The sequence below is a fragment of the Nomascus leucogenys genome, chromosome 7b, assembly GCF_006542625.1.
Source record: "Nomascus leucogenys isolate Asia chromosome 7b, Asia_NLE_v1, whole genome shotgun sequence".
NCBI classification, from domain to species: Eukaryota; Metazoa; Chordata; class Mammalia; order Primates; family Hylobatidae; genus Nomascus; species Nomascus leucogenys.
In genome coordinates, this window is record NC_044387.1 from 9144449 (window position 1) to 9162746 (window position 18298).

At 56.4% G+C, this 18298-nt stretch overlaps 1 protein-coding gene, 1 long non-coding RNA gene and 1 pseudogene across 4 annotated transcripts in view; 1 reads left to right on the forward strand and 2 right to left on the reverse strand.

Moving 5' to 3' along the window:
- Positions 1-3023: 3023 nt before the first annotated feature.
- Positions 3024-18298, reverse strand: part of ZC3H7B (zinc finger CCCH-type containing 7B) — a 53997-nt gene continuing 38722 nt past the window's right edge. For all 3 annotated transcript variants that reach the window (XM_030815470.1, XM_030815472.1, XM_030815471.1), the window contains 10 exons: positions 17366-17571; positions 15409-15509; positions 14288-14469; positions 11487-11572; positions 7543-7676; positions 7287-7392; positions 7087-7195; positions 6675-6808; positions 6343-6506; positions 3024-5974 (listed from right to left, as the gene is read on the reverse strand). In XM_030815470.1, coding sequence (XP_030671330.1) covers positions 5722-5974; positions 6343-6506; positions 6675-6808; positions 7087-7195; positions 7287-7392; positions 7543-7676; positions 11487-11572; positions 14288-14469; positions 15409-15509; positions 17366-17571 — 1475 coding nt within the window. In that variant the 3' untranslated portion in view covers positions 3024-5721. The remainder of the gene's footprint in view (positions 5975-6342; positions 6507-6674; positions 6809-7086; positions 7196-7286; positions 7393-7542; positions 7677-11486; positions 11573-14287; positions 14470-15408; positions 15510-17365; positions 17572-18298) is intronic.
- On the forward strand, positions 7695-12777 carry LOC115835942. Its single transcript, XR_004030916.1, has 3 exons — positions 7695-8416; positions 8556-8795; positions 12216-12777. It is a non-coding gene; the product is annotated as an uncharacterized LOC115835942 (long non-coding RNA).
- On the reverse strand, positions 10611-10711 carry LOC115836212 (annotated as a pseudogene).

Sequence of the window (18298 nt, forward strand, 5' to 3'; positions counted from 1 at the left end):
GGGGATAGACGGATGCAATTATTTGCAGAACTGTCAAGGGCTTTCTGTAGAGAGGTGTAGAGCTGAGGCAGCTGGTGCACTGTGTTGGTTGTGCTCACTGAGGCCCCTACTCACAGGGCTGAAGACCAGACACGGGGCTGCGTTCAGTAACTGGGAGCTGCTGAAGCCAGCTCTGACTCATCGATAGGATGAATATCAGCTACTGACCATAAATATCCAGGTGACACGGGTGCATGGAACTGCACATGTGAAATAAAAATTAAGAGAGAAAGAAAGATGCAGAACAGTAAGTGACATGGATTACAATGATGAATCTTTGAAGCTTCAATTCCAGTTTCACCTCCTCCAGGAAGTCCTCCCTGGCTCCTGAGCCTGGATGAGGTACCTCCCCGGTACCGTGAGTGTCTCCCCCCATCACCCCCATCACATCATTCTACAATCTTCTATTAAGTCGGTCTCCTTTAGCACTGACTGACCTGAAGGGGAAGCAGTTTCTTAAGTAATCCTGTATCCCCTGGATCTGGGATGGAGTGGGTGCTCAGTTGACGTTTACCAATCTGAGCCATGTGAGGACCAGAAGAGAATTTAAGGGAATTGACGAGAATATACAATCTTATTCCACTAGGTTTATTGAAGTCCTGCTTTTTTTTTTTTTTTTTTTTTTTTTGAGACAGAATCCTACTCTGTCACCCAGGCTGGAGTGCAATGGCATGGTCTCAGCTCACTGCAACCTCTGCCTCCCAGGTTCAAGCGGTTCTCGCACCTCAGCCTCCCGAGTAGCTGGGATTACATGCGTGTGCCACCACACCCAGCTAATTTTTGTATTTTTAGTAGGGACGGGGTTTCACTATGTTGGCCAAGCTGGTCTCAAACTCCTGACCTCGTCCACCCTCCTCCACCTCCCAAAGTGCTGGGATTACAGGAGTGAGCCACTGAGCCCAGCCTCTGCTTGTCTTATTCTTTAATTGTTCCTTTATTATTTATTTTTATTTTTTTGAGACAGGATCTTGCTCTCCCAGGCTGGAGTGCAGTGGTGTGATCATGACTCACTGCAGCCTCAACCTCCTGGGCTCAAGCCAGCCTTCCACCTCAGCCTCCCAAGTAGCTAGGACCACAGGTGTGGACCACCATGCCCAGCTAATTTTACTTTTTTTTTTTTTTTTTTTGTAGAGATACGGTTTTACTGTTGCTCAGCCTAGTCTCAAGCTCCTGGCCTCAAATGATCCTCCTGCCTTGATCTCCCAAGGCAGGATTACAGGAGTGAGTCACCCAGGGAAGGTCTTGATGCAGGCACGCGATCTCTCTAGCCTAAGCATGAGTCTGTATTTTTCTTCTGGGAACTCTGCCTTGCCACGCCACTTCGGTTTTTCACAACGCATCCAGAGGTGCTGTGAATTCCAGAATGTCAGGGCGGAAGGGACGTTTGCCAATAACCAGTTCCCAGTAGTTCTCGATCTTTTTTCTGCCTCCTTCCTGAGGGTCCTTGGAACCTTCGCTGAAACTCTCTGGGCTATAAACGTGGACAGCGAACTTCCACGGTTGCTGTGAGGGACGGATGTACTAGCTGCACAGTATCTGCTGCAAACAAGATGCTCAGTAAAGCTGGCTGCTTTTGTTCCTCGTGCCATCATTTATCAAGCATCTGAGCGTCTACTGCACACCTGGCCCAAATGACTCCCTGTCTTCAGGCAATTCTCTGGTCTCGAACCGCTGTCCTGGTCCACTCCACACTGCAGTTTAAAGCTGTCTGGGAAGCCGGGCACAGTGGCTCATGCCTGTAATCCCAGCACTTTGGGAGGCCAAGGCGGCGGGTGGATCACTTGAGGTCAGGAGTTCGAGACCAGCATGGCCAACATGGTGAAACCTTGTCTCTACCAAAAATACAAAAATTAGCTGGGCATGGTGGCGGGAGCCTGTAGTCCCAGCTACTGAAGAGGCTGAGGCAGGAGAATCACTTTAACCCGGGAGGCGAAGGTTGCAGTGAGCTGAGATCCTGCCACTGCACTCCAGCCTGGGTGACAGAGTGAGACTGTCTCAAAAAAAAAAAAAAGAAAAAAAAAAAGCTGTCTGGTGACAGCTTGCTCTTGGACATGAGCAGTCCCTCCCTATGGGACCCCCTCTATCACCTGCAGCCATGCACAATCCAAAAGATTTGACAAAGTACCTCCCACCCCAGCAGACTGAGCCCCTGAGAACTCCAGATCTAATATATCAGCTCCTTTAATTTATTTATTTCTGAGACGGAGTCTCGCTCTGTCACTCAGGCCGGAATGCAGTGGCCCGATCTCGGCTCACTGCAACCTCCGCCTCCCGAGTTCAAGTGATTCTCCTGCCTCAACCTCCCAAGTAGCTGGGATTACAGGCATGCGCCACCATGCCCGGTTAATTTTTGTATTTTTAGTAGAGACGGGTTTTCACCATGTTGGCCAGGCTGGTCTCAAACTCCTGACTTCAGATGATCTGCCCACCTCGGCCTCCCAAAGTGCTGGGATTACAGGCGTGAGCCACTGTGCCCGGCCCCCCACCAGCTCCTTTTAAAGATGAGGAAACTGGACCCATGTGACTTCAGTCTCCTTTGGGTTCACAGAAGCCAGGGTTGCAGTCGGGATCACACTCGGCATCATAGGCGAGGCATGGCCCCCTGCCTTCCTGGAATAGCCACCTCCAGAGGGCAGAGGTGGGTCCTGGAACCCAGCTGGGCACACACTGCAGTGTAAGTGTAGGGAAGTGTGGGCACCGCTGGCAGCTCCACGTGGAAGGCTGAGAGCAGGCAAGCTGCAGTGAGCCAGGGAAGGGTGGCGAGTGGCAGCGTGTCGCTGCCAGTGAGATGCTGCCGGAGCCAGGGTCAGCTGGCCTCCGTGTGTATATAGGGACACAGACCTGCCCCTTACCCCTCGGAATGCTTAGCATTCCTCAGAGTAGCTAGTACCGGCCAGGTCTGTCCCATGAGGACAGAGCAGCTAAGGCCCCTGGATATAAGTGCCAGGTGGGGTGGAACAGGAGCGACATCTTGGGGACAGAGGTCAAAATGCACAAGTTTATTTTCTAGAACAAAGGCTAAAGGAAGCAAGTTTCTTTCATTTTATTTTAAGAAGGACAAAAATTGTTATTAAAACATCTACATTATTATCAAGATACTAGACCTTATGAATATTTAATATTAAAGTGTGGTATTCTTAAATTTTTAATACACAGACACTTTAAAGGACCATTAAATTGATTACTGCCCAGCTGAGAAATGCAGCATCCCTCCCCACCCACCCTGCCCCCATGCTTGCCATGCCATCTTGTCCCTGCCTGCCAGGGGGAACACAGGCCCCAGATTCAGCCCTCTGAGCCTCCCAGCCTGGGGCCCTAGAAGGCTCACAACTGAAATAGTTACCTTCATCATTAAAAGGGTCTTCCTGTCCCTCCTCCCCATCATACTCTACCTCCCACTCTCTTCCTTACCCTGTGGGGGCTCCAGCTCTGGCCAGCCCAGGGAGCCCCGGATCCCAAGGGTCCCTGGACAGATCACAGGCTGAAGATGAAAACTCTGGACTTGAATCCTGTTCCTTTCAGCGGGGACACAAATACAAATCACCTTCTTTCCCTGAGCACTCCCACTCTCTCCGCACTTGATGGGGGTGGTCTGGGAAGCTAGCAGAGTTGGGCCTGGGAGGGTGGCTCCTGCCCCTGGCTGCCCGAATCACCTCTGAGCCATGGCTCCAATCCCTGTCACCTTGCAAATAGTCCAGTGGCCCCTGAAACCCTCCTAATCACACAAGGATGGCTGCATTTTCTGGCCAAATTCTTTATCTTTAGCCCTCATAAAAGTGATTCCTTGGATACCACACACATATATAATATTATATAGAGCGATATATTTAATACCTGTGTATATATGCATCACGGGGGCGACATATATACACACTAGAAACAAGGCTGGTGACAACAGACTGCAACACCACGGATCAGGGAAAACGAGTATCATCGACATCACGGCCACACATGGCCACAGCCCCCACCTTGGGTGTGGTCTCCCCTCCCCTACAGCCACACCACCAGCACCCAAACTCTGCAGTGCTGGCCTGCTGGGGGCAGGGGGTGGGGCAGGGAAGAGGAAAGAGTGCATGCCACGATTATCAGGAAAGGTTGGGCAGTGGCGGCGGGAGGAACAGCGTCCCCTCCAGCCCTGGGCAGCCTGTCACTGTGTCAGCACGCTGAGAAGAATGGGGTGGTCCCTTCTCTCCTTCTCACCCCCCTACAGCCTAATCCCTGGTTCCTTCCGGGGCTGCCCCACTCCTGTGCCAATGGTGTGGGGCATTCTGGAATGTCTGGGGAACCAGGGGAGGGTGGATCTGCCCATGGAGGGTAGGGTGGAGAGGAGGGGGGTGCACACAGACATGTCAGACGAGAGGGACGAGAGAGGCCTTGGTGAGTGGGGGCAGGGGTGGGGGGTCCACTGGAGTCCCAGACAGCGGGTAGGGCCAGGGATCAGGGAGGGGCTAGGACAGACGGTTATAACTGTATGTCTGGGTCTAGAGAAGAGGACATACTGGGTCCCCAAGAAAGAGGGGCGGTGTCCCATCCTGGAGTGGCCCATGGTGCCCGGGGTCAAGCCTCCCTTTTCTCCACATCCCCCAGACCCTCACCCTTCCCACCTCCCACACCTCGCACAGATCCTGAGCTCATGGTGTCCTGCCCTCTGCCACCTTTCCCAGAGCGCATGTCGGGAGGCGACCTCTGCTGCTGCACCCAAAGGGACCATCCTTGGGCGCCCCTTGGAAGGCAGTCCCTTCATGGGGTGCTCACATAGCCAGCCCTCCTCTGGGCCTCCCTTCCCCAGCCCCCAGGCAGGGCTGCCTGGGACCCCAGCTGCATACCGATTCAGAGACCATCACATCCCTGCTGAGGGGACTGTGGGCTCAGCCAATAATTGGCCCTGAGTCTTTTCAGCCCTGTTTTCATCCCAGCTCTGCCTTGTGCTGGGACCCTGGGCGGACCACTCCTCCCTTCTAGGCCTCAGTTTTCCTCTCTGCAAAATGGGGTTTGGGCTGGATCATCTCTGAAGGCTCTGAGGACCTATAGTCTATTTTCACTGGCCCCCGAGGGAGCAGGGTTCAGGTGGTGGCATCCGAGAAAGGGCCGGGACTCCTTAAGCTCCAAAGATCATCTAGCCCAGCTCCTCCCAGCCTTCCGGAGGGGAAGCTGAGGCCCCAGAGGGTAAGTGACCAGCACAGTGTGCCCAGCTCCATCCTGGGGCTACATTTTAAAGCTAATGGGGCCTCCGCCCTCTGTTGTGTCCTGATTTGCCCCCAGGGGGAGGGGGTGAGATGAGGACGGGCCAGGGAGAAGGACCCCCCTGCTGCAGATTCAAGTGGGGACCCCAGGCTCCCCAGCCCTGAGCTTTGGGCCCCCATTAGGAGCAGACAGAAGTTAAAGCTGGAGGCTGAAGCTGGAGGGGTCAGCCAGGCCCCTCCCTCCTCAACCAGGAGAGCCGTGGGAGTTGGGGAAGGGCAGCCCAGGTTTCAGCGGGGCCTCTGGGGGCTGCAGCACGTGCGCCTGGGTACGCACACTGGGGTGGTGGTGGGGAGAAGATGGATGGGGCCTCAGGGGGCTGGGGGCTGCCTGATGAGGGCGGCCCCCCAGCCCCCTGGCCTGCCCTGACCCTTCTATCAGGCCTTCTGGCCCCACCCCACCCCCTGACCCCAGGACTTCGCCCACGGCCAACACCTGGCCCTACTCCCCAGTGGTGGCAGTGGCAGCAGCAGCAGGGGCTTCTGGGGTGGCACCGGCAGGGTCCCCGTCCTCTTGCAGCAGGAAGTTGTATTTGCCAAAGTCGTCATCCCGTGGGCACAGCAGCATGTCCTTGCGAGCCTTGGCCAGCTTCTGCTTCAGCACCTCGCGCCGGTCCAGCCACTCATTGAGCTCCTCCTGTCCATGGGCGCAGCGGCACTTGTCCCCATCTGGGCAGGCTTTGCCCTTCTGGAGCCTGTGGGTGGCAGGAGGCTCACTGCCCAAGCTCTGTGCCCTTCCCACCCCAGGCTATCAATCTGGGGGCAGCCACTTGACCTCCCCCAAGACAAGCCTTTCCCTGGGCAGCTGGGTCCCAGCTCAGGGAAAACTTGGGTGTCCTTTCCCTCTCTGGGATCTGCCCCACAGCTGCAAATTAAAGGTATGGATAGGTCTGAGCCCAGCCCTCCAATCCACCCTTCCCCACCACCCCCATGGCTGCAGGCACAGCCAAGCCTCACCACTCCCTGCACACCACCTCCAGGCCAAGAGGAGCCAGAGCTGGCCACAGACTCCATCTCCTTGGGCCACCCCATGTCCCACCAGGCCCTGCCCTCCCAGGAGCACCTGTCGCAGAGCCGGAACTCGCCCATGGGGAAGCGGAAGGCCCAGCCGCTGGTGTCACTGTCGGACGTGAAGACCTTCTCCTTGTGCTTCTCGGACTGGATGTGCTGCTGCCACTGCTTCTTGCTGTTGCTGTTCTTGCCGCAGAGCCAGCAGTGGTAGCCCATCTGGGAGCACAGCCATCATGGGTGCCTGCTCCCCAACACCTCTGCCCGGACCACCTCCCTTGGAGAAACTGAGCGCTGGCCGGCTGGGCCCTCCAGGCTGCCCCTCCCAGGTGAGGCTCAGACCACAGCCCCGACCACAGCCCTGAGCATGCAGGGCAGGGGTGTTACCATGATGTCTGCGTAGTCTGTGGGCATCTGGATCTGCTTCTCCCCTTCCCGAGAACTGATGGGGGTCCCTTCCCCAGGCTTCCCTGGGTTGTGTTTTTTCAGCCACATGTCGTAGGTCTGCTGCATGTCCAGGACTGGGCAGGGGACAGGGACAGGGCACCTGCTGAGGGGCTTCTCCATCCATTCTGCCCCATGGTCCCCACTTGATTTGGGAGCCGTGGGCGTCCCAAGTCCTGCTGATGGGCCGCTTGGCCTCAGGACCTGGCCTCAGAGAGGGCCCGGCCTGGGGTAGGTGGAGAAGGGCAGGCAGCAAAGGGGTGCAGCAGACGCTCTTGGGCCCGCTGGTGAGTTGAGACGTTCAGCACTGAAGAGACACCGGGGGAGGGCCCGCCCGCCCCGTCTGCCCACTCACTCTTGTTCTCCTTCATGAAGGTCCACATGTCCCTCTCCTCCGGGCTGTGTGCGAAGGAGCAGTTCCCCACATATTGGCACTTGCGGCCGTTCTGTGCGTGGATGCAGAGCTGTGGGGTGGGCGTGGGGAGATCCTCTGAGTCCCGCTGGAAAGCATCGCTGCCTCCTTGGGGACCCCCAGCCCCCCATCCCAGCGCTCACATCGTATTGCTGTGGGAAGTTGCGAATGGACGGCAGTGGCCTCACTGACACCCATTTCCTCTTGGCCTTGGACATCACCAGAAGGACCCGCCGCTCCTTGGTCCAGCTCCAGGAAAGAGCAGGGTTGGGGAGAGGTCAGGGCACAGCCTGTGCGCTATGTGACCTCTGTGGAGAGCCCTGGCCTCTCTCAGTTGGCCTCCACACCTGTGGTGGGTGGCCCCATCCCCCCTGAGCCCCCACCTGGCATCCCACTTACCAGTGCCGGGCCTTGGCACTACAGTACTTGAGGTCCTTGTCGGGCTCCACCACTTGCCCGTTCCTCCAGCACTGGCCACATACAAACTTCATCTGCAGGTCAAAGGTGCTGGGCCCATGTGTCCTCGGGGCACCCTGTGTGGGGATGGGGAGGGGGGTTGGTGAAGCTGCAAGGCACCAGGCCTGAGGCCTTGGGGTCTCCACACAGGTGGCCTCCGGGAGAGCCTTGGAATAAGCTGGTCTGCTCCCGGGTCTTCCTGGCAGGCAGTGACCTCCCAACTGCAGGCCCAAGGGCTTCCCAGGGGAGCCAGGCCTGGAACGGGGCTCCTCTTTCCACCCTCTGTGGCTGGTCCCTGCCTCGCCCAACTCCCTGGGAGGCCTGCTTTGTGGATGCTGCATTTCCCAGGGCAAAGCTCCGTTCCGCCACACCTCCCTGCCTTTGTACAGGCTGTTCCCACTGCCCTTCCTGCATTCTTCATCCAGCCTGTTCTAGAAACTGTCCTTCAAAACTCAGCTCAAGCACATCTCCTGTGGGAAGCCTGCCCCGGAGCTCTCCTAAGCTGCAGCTGTCCATTCTGTGAGCTCCCACAGTCTCTAAACTGCTCCTGTTGAGTGACTCACCCGGCTATGAGTGCCGAACCTGTAGAGCGGGGGGTCCAGGAGATGGGAAGCCGCCCTGGCGGGGGTGGGGTGGTGGTGGCAAGAGTCAGCCTTGGGCGGTGGGACAGGCATCTGAGTGGCCCTGGTCTCTGGCCCTCCCTCCAGGGCAAGGCCTTGCTGGTCTCTAAGGCCCCACCCACCACGTTCCTTCTCTGTCCTATGCCCCAGCCTTTGGTCTGCTCTTCTGCACCCCGGGACAGGGTTGGGGGCCAGAGGTAGGAAAAATGCTCACTCTGCCTTGTCTCCCGCCACCTTGAACCCCCTCAGCTGGCTACGTTGGCCAGCCTGCTGTTCTGTGAATGCACCAGCTGTCCCCTCTCCCTCATGTAACCTCGAGCCTCCCTGTCTTCCCAGGAGCCTCGAGTGCAGGGTCACCCCTTGCTCTTGCAGGCTGCTGGGCATGACCCTCCTGCCATAGGAACTCGCCTGCAGAAGCTGTGGCCTACTCCCCTGTGTCCCCAGCATTGCCCTGCCCAGGGTCGGCCCTGGAGCAGGAAGGAGCTGTCCTCATTGCTGACTGACCCCTGGCCTGGCGCTGGACAACTCGTGGGCTGCTCAGCCCCAGAATAACACACGTATGACCCTGATAATAAGGTGAGGTCATGCCTTTATGAGTGGGATGGCCTGCACTAGAGCAGGCAAGAAGTGCACCCATGTGGCTACTGATTTCTGGGTGTTCCCCTCGATTCTCACAAGAAGCATGAGAGGAAGGCATTATTACCATTTCCCAGGCGAGAGAAAGGGGGCACCGAGGGTATGGTGGCTTAGCCACTGCACTATTGACAGCCACTGCAGTGCTGAGCTCCTCCCTCAGGGCCAGACCCCATGCCCACGTTGATGACTGCATAGTCTCACCAGCTCCTTGCCATAGCAAGTGGCAGGAGGGGTCTCACTATGTTGCCCAGGCTGATCTCAAACTCCTGGCCTCAAGGGATCCTTCTGCCACAGCCTCCTGAGTAGCTGGGCTACAGGTGCGCTACCACACCCAGCTAGTGTTCTCTCTTTAAAAGGTCCCATCAGCTCCTCACTCCTTCTCTGCCAGGCTCCTGGCCAGAAGGAAAAAGAAACAGATGGGGAGGGGAAAAGAGGACTTCACGGGAGACTGATGGAGGGCAGCAGGGACCAGGAAGACGGGAGAAAAAGAGAAGAGGACCAGGAACAAAGTCAGGAAGCAAGGGAATGCTCGAGGTGGTGGGCAGCCCTGCCAGCTAGCCTGGCCCAGGGACCCCCCCAGGCAGCCTGCCCTGCTCCCTGCCACACTCTGGTCAGCCTCCTGAGCAGTCCAGGGGCCCAGCCTTCCCCCAAGTTAATCAGCGGGTGGCCTCATGTGGATGAAAGGGTCAGTGCTCATGCCTGGATGGCACGGAGGCCTCATCTCACACTTACTGTCTCCTGGGTGCTGTGCCCACCCCTCTGAGCCCCAGGGTCCTCCACTGTCATCTATAGTTACAGTGATCCCACCACCTGGGGACGATGTGAGCACAGGGCAGCTTAGGTTGGCTCCTGTGAGCCTCACACCCACCCCAGGAGATAGGAGGGCCAGGGTTCCGATCCCCGCCTGGGGGTGATGGACGGGAATGCTGCAGGTGGGATGGAGAAGAGCGAGCCCCGGACAGGACATCAGAGAACCTGGGAATTGCCCCACTCAGTGTGCCCCTGGGCAAGTCACTAACAATCTCTCAGCCTCAGCTTCCCCATCTGCAAATGCCACAATCCCATGCTCTCTTCAGGACTATGGCGAAGATCAGGAGGGATGGGAGGGGATACCACAATCAGTGGTGTCAGTCCAAGCCGTACTGGGATATTTACAAGGTCTCAACGGATTTCTCCTGAAGACCTTTTTTTTTTCTTTTTTTTTTTTGAGACGGAGTCTCACTCTGTCGTCCAGGCTGGAGGTCAATGGCACAATCTCAACTCACTGCAACCTCTGCCTCCTGGGTTCAAGCAATTCTCCTGCCTCAGCCTCTCAAGTAGCTGGAATTGCAGGCGTCCGCCACCATGCCCGGCTAATCTTTTGTATTTTTAGTAGAGATGGGGTTTCGTCATGTTCGCCAGGCTGGTCTCAAACTCCTGACCTCAGGTGATCCGCTCACCTCAGCCTCCCAAAGTGCTGGGATTACAGGCGTGAGCCACCACGCCAGGCCTCCCAAGACTTTTTTTTTTTTTTTTTTGAGACGGAGTCTCACACGGTCGTCCTAGCTGGAGTGCAACGGTGTGATCTCGGCTCACTGCAACCTCCACCTCCTGGGTTCACACGATTTTCCTGCCTCGGCCTCCCAGGTAGCTGGGACTACAGGCGCCCACCACCACACCCGGCTAATTTTTTGTATTTTTAGTACAGATGGGGTTTCACTATGTTGGACACGCTGGTCTCGAATTCCTGACCTCGTGATCCGCCTGCCTCAGTCTCCCAAAGGCTGGTGGGATTACAGGGGTGAGCCACTGCGCCCGGCCTCTGAAGACATTTATTAATTACAAACTATAGAAATGATCCCTGAAAGTATAGTCTTAATTACAAAGAAGAAAGCTCTCATTTTACAATAGAGAAATGTTTACAATGGAGGCACCTTGAATCAAGTTATGAAAGTTTAATTAGATTGTCACCAGTGAAGGGACACACTGAGATGATGCATCCCCTGATGCGTGAGCTGAGAACATGACATCACCTCTGTGGAATGAGGAAACTCACATGAGCCCAGAGGGATGGACCTTTTACAAAACATCTGGCTCTTCAAAAATGTCCATGCAACACAAGGCAAAGACTAAAAAACTGTTTCTTCATCAAGAGAGATGAAAAAGAGACACGACAAGGCTCATGCCTGTAATCGCTGCACTTTGACAGGCCAAGGTGGGAGGCCAAGGTGGGAGGATTGCTTGAGCCCAGGAGTTTCAGATAAGCCTGGACAAGATGGCAAGCCCCACATCCCCAGCCCCATGGTCTTAAAAAATAGACAAATCAGCCGGGTGTGGTGGTGCATGCCTGTAATCCCAGCTACTCAGGAGGCTGAGGCAGGAGGATCACCTGAGACCAGGAGGTGGAGGCTGCAGTGGGCCATGATCATACCACTGCACTCCAGGCTGGGTGACAGAGCAAGACCCTGTCTCAAAATAAAATAAAATGAGACACAACAGCTGAATGTGTACATTATCCAAGTTACTTTCGTAACTTGATTCAAGGTGCCTCCATTGTAAACATTTCTCTATTGTAAAATTAGAGCTTTCCTCTTTGTAATCTGGGGACAATTCACGAAATCTGAATAATGGCATAGTATCAGAAGGCCTTACCATGCTGCTGCTGGCCTTCCCCGCGTGCGCCTCCATCTGCTGCCAGTACTTCTTAGACTCCTGAACGATGTCTTCGTGGGTCATGCCTGGGGAGGGTGGGGGCAGACACAGGCATCTTTCAAGGTGCTCAGCAAGGAGGGAGGCAGGGGTCCACGAGGTGCCAGGGCCCCCCGAGGCCCAGCTGGAAGAGCCCTATTCTCAGCCCAGCCACAGTAAGACATGGGGTGCAAGGGAACCACTTTGTCCATCTGCAAAATGGGAACAAAGACCTGCTCCGAGCCTCACTGGAAGTGAAAGAATTAAATGCAACCAAGAGTGGGAAAATGCAGTAGAAAGATATTGGCTCTGTACTGTGGTAGGGAGTCCCCTGCTCCCATGCCAGTGACCCTGTCTCTGGGGCTGGTGACTCAGCACCCTTCCCTGACCCCCATCTCCCTCAATGGGGCTGCAAGCCTAGTGCCTGCTTGGCAGCCCCTGGCCTCACTGGCACTTAGGGCTCCATGCCTGCCCAGACTGGCTCATCAGCTCGCTTTGGTACCACGGCCCTTTACTGCCAGTCCCCAAAGGGCAAATACCCCAGCCTGGTGGCATGGACTCCCCAGTCTGTTTCCCCGCCAGCCTCAGACTGTTGCCACTGAGCCCGTCCTTGGAGATCCAGCTCACAACTCTTCCGTGAAGCCTGCCCTCTTCTCAATGCTCTCCATCTTTCTCACATCTTTCCCACAACAGATGTGGCCTTCCACCTTGACCTGTGGCCCCTGCTCCACGACAGCCAATCATCATCAGTGCTTACTTGGGGCAAAACACTGCACTTGACATCCAGTTTCTTGCTGATGATCTGCAAGTATGTATCTACAGGCCAGACCTTTCCTGTGAACCTCCAGACCCCCACATCTGCTGCCTCCAACATCTCCACGTGAAGTCCACCAGGCAGCTGAGACTTCCCATGTCCCACGTTGAGCGTGAGCTGCTCCTCTCACAGCCTTCCCCCTCTTAGAACATAGTAGCCCCATTCTTCCTGTTGCTCTGATCTTGGAGTCCACCTTGACGCTCTCCTTTGTCTCATACTTCATATCTGTCCATCAACAAATCTTGTTGGCTCCACCCTCAAAATACACCTAGAATCTAACCACTTCTCCCACCTCCAGCATCACCACCCTGGCCTGAGCCACCCTCCCTGATCTCTCAGCTTCTGCCCTTGCTCCTTGATCTCCACCCAGCAGCCAGAGTGACTTTTGCAAAGTACTGATCAGATCATATAACTCCACCCACTTAAAACCCTTCTCCAGATACTGTAAATCGTATTTTTTTTTGTCTCGCTCCGTCGCCCAGACTGGGGTGCAGTGGCGCAATCTCGGCTCACTGCAAGCTCCGCCTCCCGGGTTCACGCCATTCTCCTGCCTCAGCCTCTCCGAGTAGCTGGGACCACAGGCGCCCGCCACCACGCCCGGCTAATTTTTTTGTATTTTTAGTAGAGACGGGGTTTCACCGTGGTCTCGATCTCCTGACCTCGTGATCCGCCCGCCTCGGCCTCCCAAAGTGCTGGGATTACAAGCGTGAGCCACCGCGGCCGGCCCTGTAAATCATATTTAGAACAACCCCAGCTGTTCCTGTTTAAGGCCTAGAGACTCTTACATGCTCAGTTCCCTCCAGCCTCTCAGGCCTCATTCTCCTTCTACTGACTAAGCTGCTCTACCCCAGGGACCACCCTTTCTGTGTGGAGCTTGTTCCTACCTCAGAGCCTTCAGTCTGGTCCCTCTTCCTGGAATGCACTCCCTGCCCTTCCCTGGTCAAAAGTCACCTCCTCAGAGAGGCCTTCCCAGCCATCTTACCTAAAATGCTCCCATCCCCGAGTCTGTCTCTGTCCCATTGCTCGGCTTTAACTTCCTCATAATACCGAGGCACACCTGAAATGCTACCACTGCATTTCATCAACTCTAAGCAGACACTGAGTGTTATATGTACCACATTTTAAATCCCCGCCTGACAAAATGGTGCCAATTAAATGATGACAGGCAGTAGGGGTAAATGTGCATCCTAGAATGGATGGAATACAGGATTTATTCACCTGTTTATATATTGTCTGTCTGGCCCCCACTTATAAATGTAGGTTCTCTGAAAGTAAGGGCCTCGACTAGACCATGGCTGAACGCCCTGACAAGAGAAGGTGCTGAGTAAATCCCTGGTGGGTGAGTGGGAGAACACCTTCCAAACCCTGCAGCAGCTCTGCGAGGTAGAGATGGGGCTCCCCATTTCCCAGATGAGCACTGGAGGCTCAGTGAGGAGCGAGGACTTGCTGCCAACCACCCAGGGAGCAAGCAGAGGTGCTGCTGCAGGAGCCCAGGTGACTCCCTCTCCCCTCTCCGTGCTCCCTGGACAGTGCCTACGAGGGGAAAAACCCAGATCTCCAAGCCTGGAAGCGCCCTGAGAGCGGAGCTTCTCTCCTCTGTGGTGCCTGGGACACACTAGCTCCTCCAGAGAGCCCACCCCGCAGCCACCTCTCCTGAACTCTCCCGAAGCCCCCTCCAGCGACCATGGGGCCCTGGCCTGTCACCCCCAGTCAGTCCTGTGCTCCCTTCCCCTGCACTGCCCACCCCTCACCTCAGTCACCCGCCCTCCACCTGCACCGCCCACCCCTCACCTGAGTCACCTGCCCTCCACCTGCACCGCCCACCCCTCACCTGAGTCACCTGCCCTCCACCTGCACCGCCCACCCCTCACCTGAGTCACCTGCCCTCCACCTGCACTGCCCACCCCTCACCCGAGTCACCTACCCTCCACCTGCACCGCCTGCCCCTCACCTGAGTACTGCTGCAGCAGCCAGACCTTAAGCTCGATGAAGCTGTGGGCGAAGTGGCAGCTGTCCTCCCGCAGGCAGCCGTAGCGCACCTCATGGCGGCACACGTCGAACTGGAAGTGCTCCTGGAACTGGCGGATCTTGGAGTACTTGAGGGAGGTGGAGCGGACGATGTGCACCAGGCACCTGGCGGGTGGGCAGGAGGGGCACGATGCAGTCCGCAGCCCCTCTGACCTTCTCTCCTGGTAGGGCCACCTTCCCAGTGCCAGGCTTTCCCTGGGCACCCCCTGATCTATGTACAAAGTCCAGGCCATGGATGACACAGGAGGGCAGAAACAGGGCTCCTATGCTCAGGCACCCCTGGGCCTGGGTCCCAGGGCTGCTTTACTCCTGTCCCTCCCCCAGGATTCAAAGATGGAGCTGCCAACAAGCAGAGGGCACCGCCCTCAGGTTTCCAGCTTGATTCTGCAGAGCTGGTCCTGCATCCTGAGGAACACTAACCAAGCATGTCCTCTGGGCCAGGAGTCTTAATTACCCTCACTGCAGCCCCAGGAGCCTAGAGCATCATCAACTTTACAGACGAGGAAACCCGGGCTTGGACGTAAGACAGGACTGGCCCAGGAATTGGACCCAGGTCTGTCTGACTGCAGGGCCTGGGCTCCATATGCACACCATGGCAGAACCAAGGGGAACAAGAGGGAGAAAGGGGTGATGCCAGACCTGACCCAGGCCTCCCCTCACTGCCTGACGCTGATGTCATGACATTGGAGGGTGCTGGGCTAGAGTCAGAGACGAGGCCCCCTACTTGCTGTCTGCTGAGTAAGCTAAGTAAGCTACTTCCAAGCCTCAGCTTTTTCTTCTGTACAACAGAGCCAGTAACTCCTCCCTCACAGGATGGCTAAGATAATTAACATACCCAAGATGATGCTTGGAATATAGCAGATGTTCGACAAATGTGATTCCCATCCTTTCCAGGTGGAGGCTGGATTTGATTCCCAAATTCTGCCCCTTTCCTTGCACCCTACATCCACCCTTTCAGTTCAGCCTTTCCTCAGCCATCTGAGCTGCCTGAGGGGACTCTCCACTGGCCCCTAGGCCTCAGCCTGGGCTGAGGGTCCCACTCACTTGTTGTTGTAGAAGCTGTGCTTGGCAGCCAGGTTGGAGCAGACAGACGGAGAGTCCTTGGTGCCTTTGCTGATGATCCGGGGTTTACTGTCAAAGCAGATCTGCCCAGGGAGGGGAAGGGCTAGGACCTGGCATGGCCACCTGGGAAGGGGGTGAGCTGGGACCCCGCACAGCTACTGGGGAAGGACAGCTGGGTCCCTGCAAGCCCTGCCCTGCGTCAGAGGAGTGAGGAAGGGAATCCCAGGGTCTGTGGTCTTGTCTCTCTGGTTCCAGCTCACAGGTGACCTGGGCTTTGGCTCCCTTCCTCGCCCTCCTCCCTCCCTCTGATCCCACCACTCCCAATGCCTGAGGCAGGGGGTTACTTCATGTCAAGAAAAAAAAAGATAAAAAGGAATGGCAAGTGCTTTATGAACTACAGGCTGTCACCCGGCTATGAACTATGATTCCCAGGCCAATGCTCCCTGCAGAAGGTTGGCACAAGTCCCGACCTGGAAGAGTTGGGGGAAGGGCTGGTGGTGCCAGGGATGAGGGTTGGACTGAGCTGCACCAAACCCTGCCAGCAACCCGGACCTGGAGCCCTTGCTCTACGGACACAGACGTGCCACTGCCCCTGCCCTCAATATGCTACGACTGGGTGGGGATACAGGGGCCAAGTTCACTCCAGAGGCCAAGCGGGGTCTTCAGGGACAGCTTTGGGGAGGGAATTAACAACAGCTCAGTGGGGCTGCTGGGATCAGAGTCCAGCTGAGAGGTTCCAAGCCCAGAAAACACCGGACAGCGCCCTGTGGGGAGGGCAAACCCAGGCAGGGAAGTGCAATGGCCACCGAAGCCAGCAGGGCCGAGGGAAGGCACGTGGAGGAGGCCTGAGATGTGGGGCCATGGACACGGCGCTTGGGACGGCTGAGCAATGCCAAATACATCATACCCACAACAAGGGATGCAGGGGAAGCCCCGGACAGGCCCTCAATCTGCCTGTGTCCTGGGGGCCTGGCTGTGGGGACCACCAGCAGCAGCTGGTGCTGGGAGGTGGGCATGACTCCAGGGACAGGCTGCCTGGGTTTGAAGCTCAGTTCTGCACGACACTGTCCGTGTGGCTGAGGGCAGCTCCTCGCTACCCTGAATCTCAGCCTCAACATCTGTAAAACGGGGATATCTGCCTGCCAGCGCTGCCGTGACGATGGAAATGACATCTTTTTTTTTTTTTTTTTGAATAGGGTCTCACTCTGTCACCCAGGCTGGAGTGCAGTGGTTCGATCTTGGCTCACCGCAGCCTCTACCTCCTGGATTCAAGCCATCCTCCCACCTTAGCCTCCTGAGTAACTGGGACCAGAGGCGCATGCCACCAAGCCCAGCTAATTTTTAATTTTTTTTTGAGATGGAGTCTCAAGTGCAGTTGCGCAATCTCGGCTCACTGCAACCTTTGCCTCCCCAGTTCAAGTGATTCTCCTGCCTCAGCCTCCCAACTAGCTGGGACTACAGGCATGCACCACAACGCCCAGCTGATTTTTGTATTTTTAGTAGAGATAGGGTTTCACCATGTTGGCCAGGCTGGTCTCAAACTCCTGACCTCAACTGATCCGCCCACCTCAGCCTCCCAAAGTGCTGGGATTACAGGCGTGAGCCACCGCATCAGGCTAGGAATGAGAAACGAAAACAACGTGCCAAGCCCGGCCTATGACCCGCTGTCAGGAAAGAGCAGGTGTGAGGGTTATGATTTTTCTTTCCAGCCTCAGTTTCTGCCTCTACAAAATGAGGGGGCTGGATCAGATCTGGCCTCTAGCAAATAGTATTCTAGGACCCTGACTTACTGACCCTCCAGGACCTACTGATTCTAAGGCCAGGCCTCCACAGCCCACGGGTTCCAGGGCTGACCTCCTATGGTGGTCCGTGCCAGGGAGCATCCCCGGCCCTGTCTGTGCCATGGCCTATGGGGTGGCAGCGGGTGGGCGGGCTGTACCTCGCAGAGGAAGGTGAAGATGCCCTGGTGCTCCTTCAGGAGCTTGGCGATGGTGAGGCTGCCGCGCTTAACACCCCCCAGCGGGTCAAAGAGCAGGTCGCGGTTGAGGGTGCCCTTCCGCTCCTCGGTCCACACGTCGATCTCCTCCTGATGGTAGGCGAAGGTGCAGTTATCCCCGTACTTACAGTCCTGCTTGTTAATCATGTCTGCAAAGAGGCAACAGGACACACGTTCCGCCAGGCGGGGACAGCAGCCCGCAGCACCCTCGCCACCCCACTGCAGCCTGTGGGGCTCTGGCCCCATGAGCCAGGCAGGGCTTGGCTCCACCCCAACACAGGTAGGTGAGCCAGGGGCTGCTGCACCCCCTGCCAGGACTTGGCAGAGCTGGAAAGTCCTTTCCAAATACCAGGCCCCCTTCTGCACCCCAACGCAGGTGAGGCAGGGTCTGCTGCACCCCCTGCTGCCAGGACTTGGCAGAGCTGAAAATTCCTTTCTAAACACCAGGCCCCCTTCTGCACTCCACACCTGCAGAGTACGGTAATCACTCCTACCCCACTCACCCCACAGGACTGCTTTTGTAGAAAAGTCTCTGAATAAATAGAAAGGATTTTTTTTTTTGAGACAGAGTTTTGCTCTTGTTGCCCATGCTGGAGTGCAATGGCACGATCTCAGCTCACTGCAACCTCTGCCTCCTGGATTCAGGTGATTCTCCTGCCTCAGCCTCCCGAGTAGCTGGGATTACAGGCATGTGCCACCACGCCCGGCTAATTTTGTATTTTTAGTAGAGAGAGGGTTTCTCCATGTTGGTCAGGCTGGTCTCAAACTCCCAACCTCAGGTGATCTTCCCGCCTCAGCCTCCCAAAGTGCTGGGATTACAGGCATGAGCCACTGTGCCCGGCAAATATAAGGGATTTAAAAACAATTATTCACCAG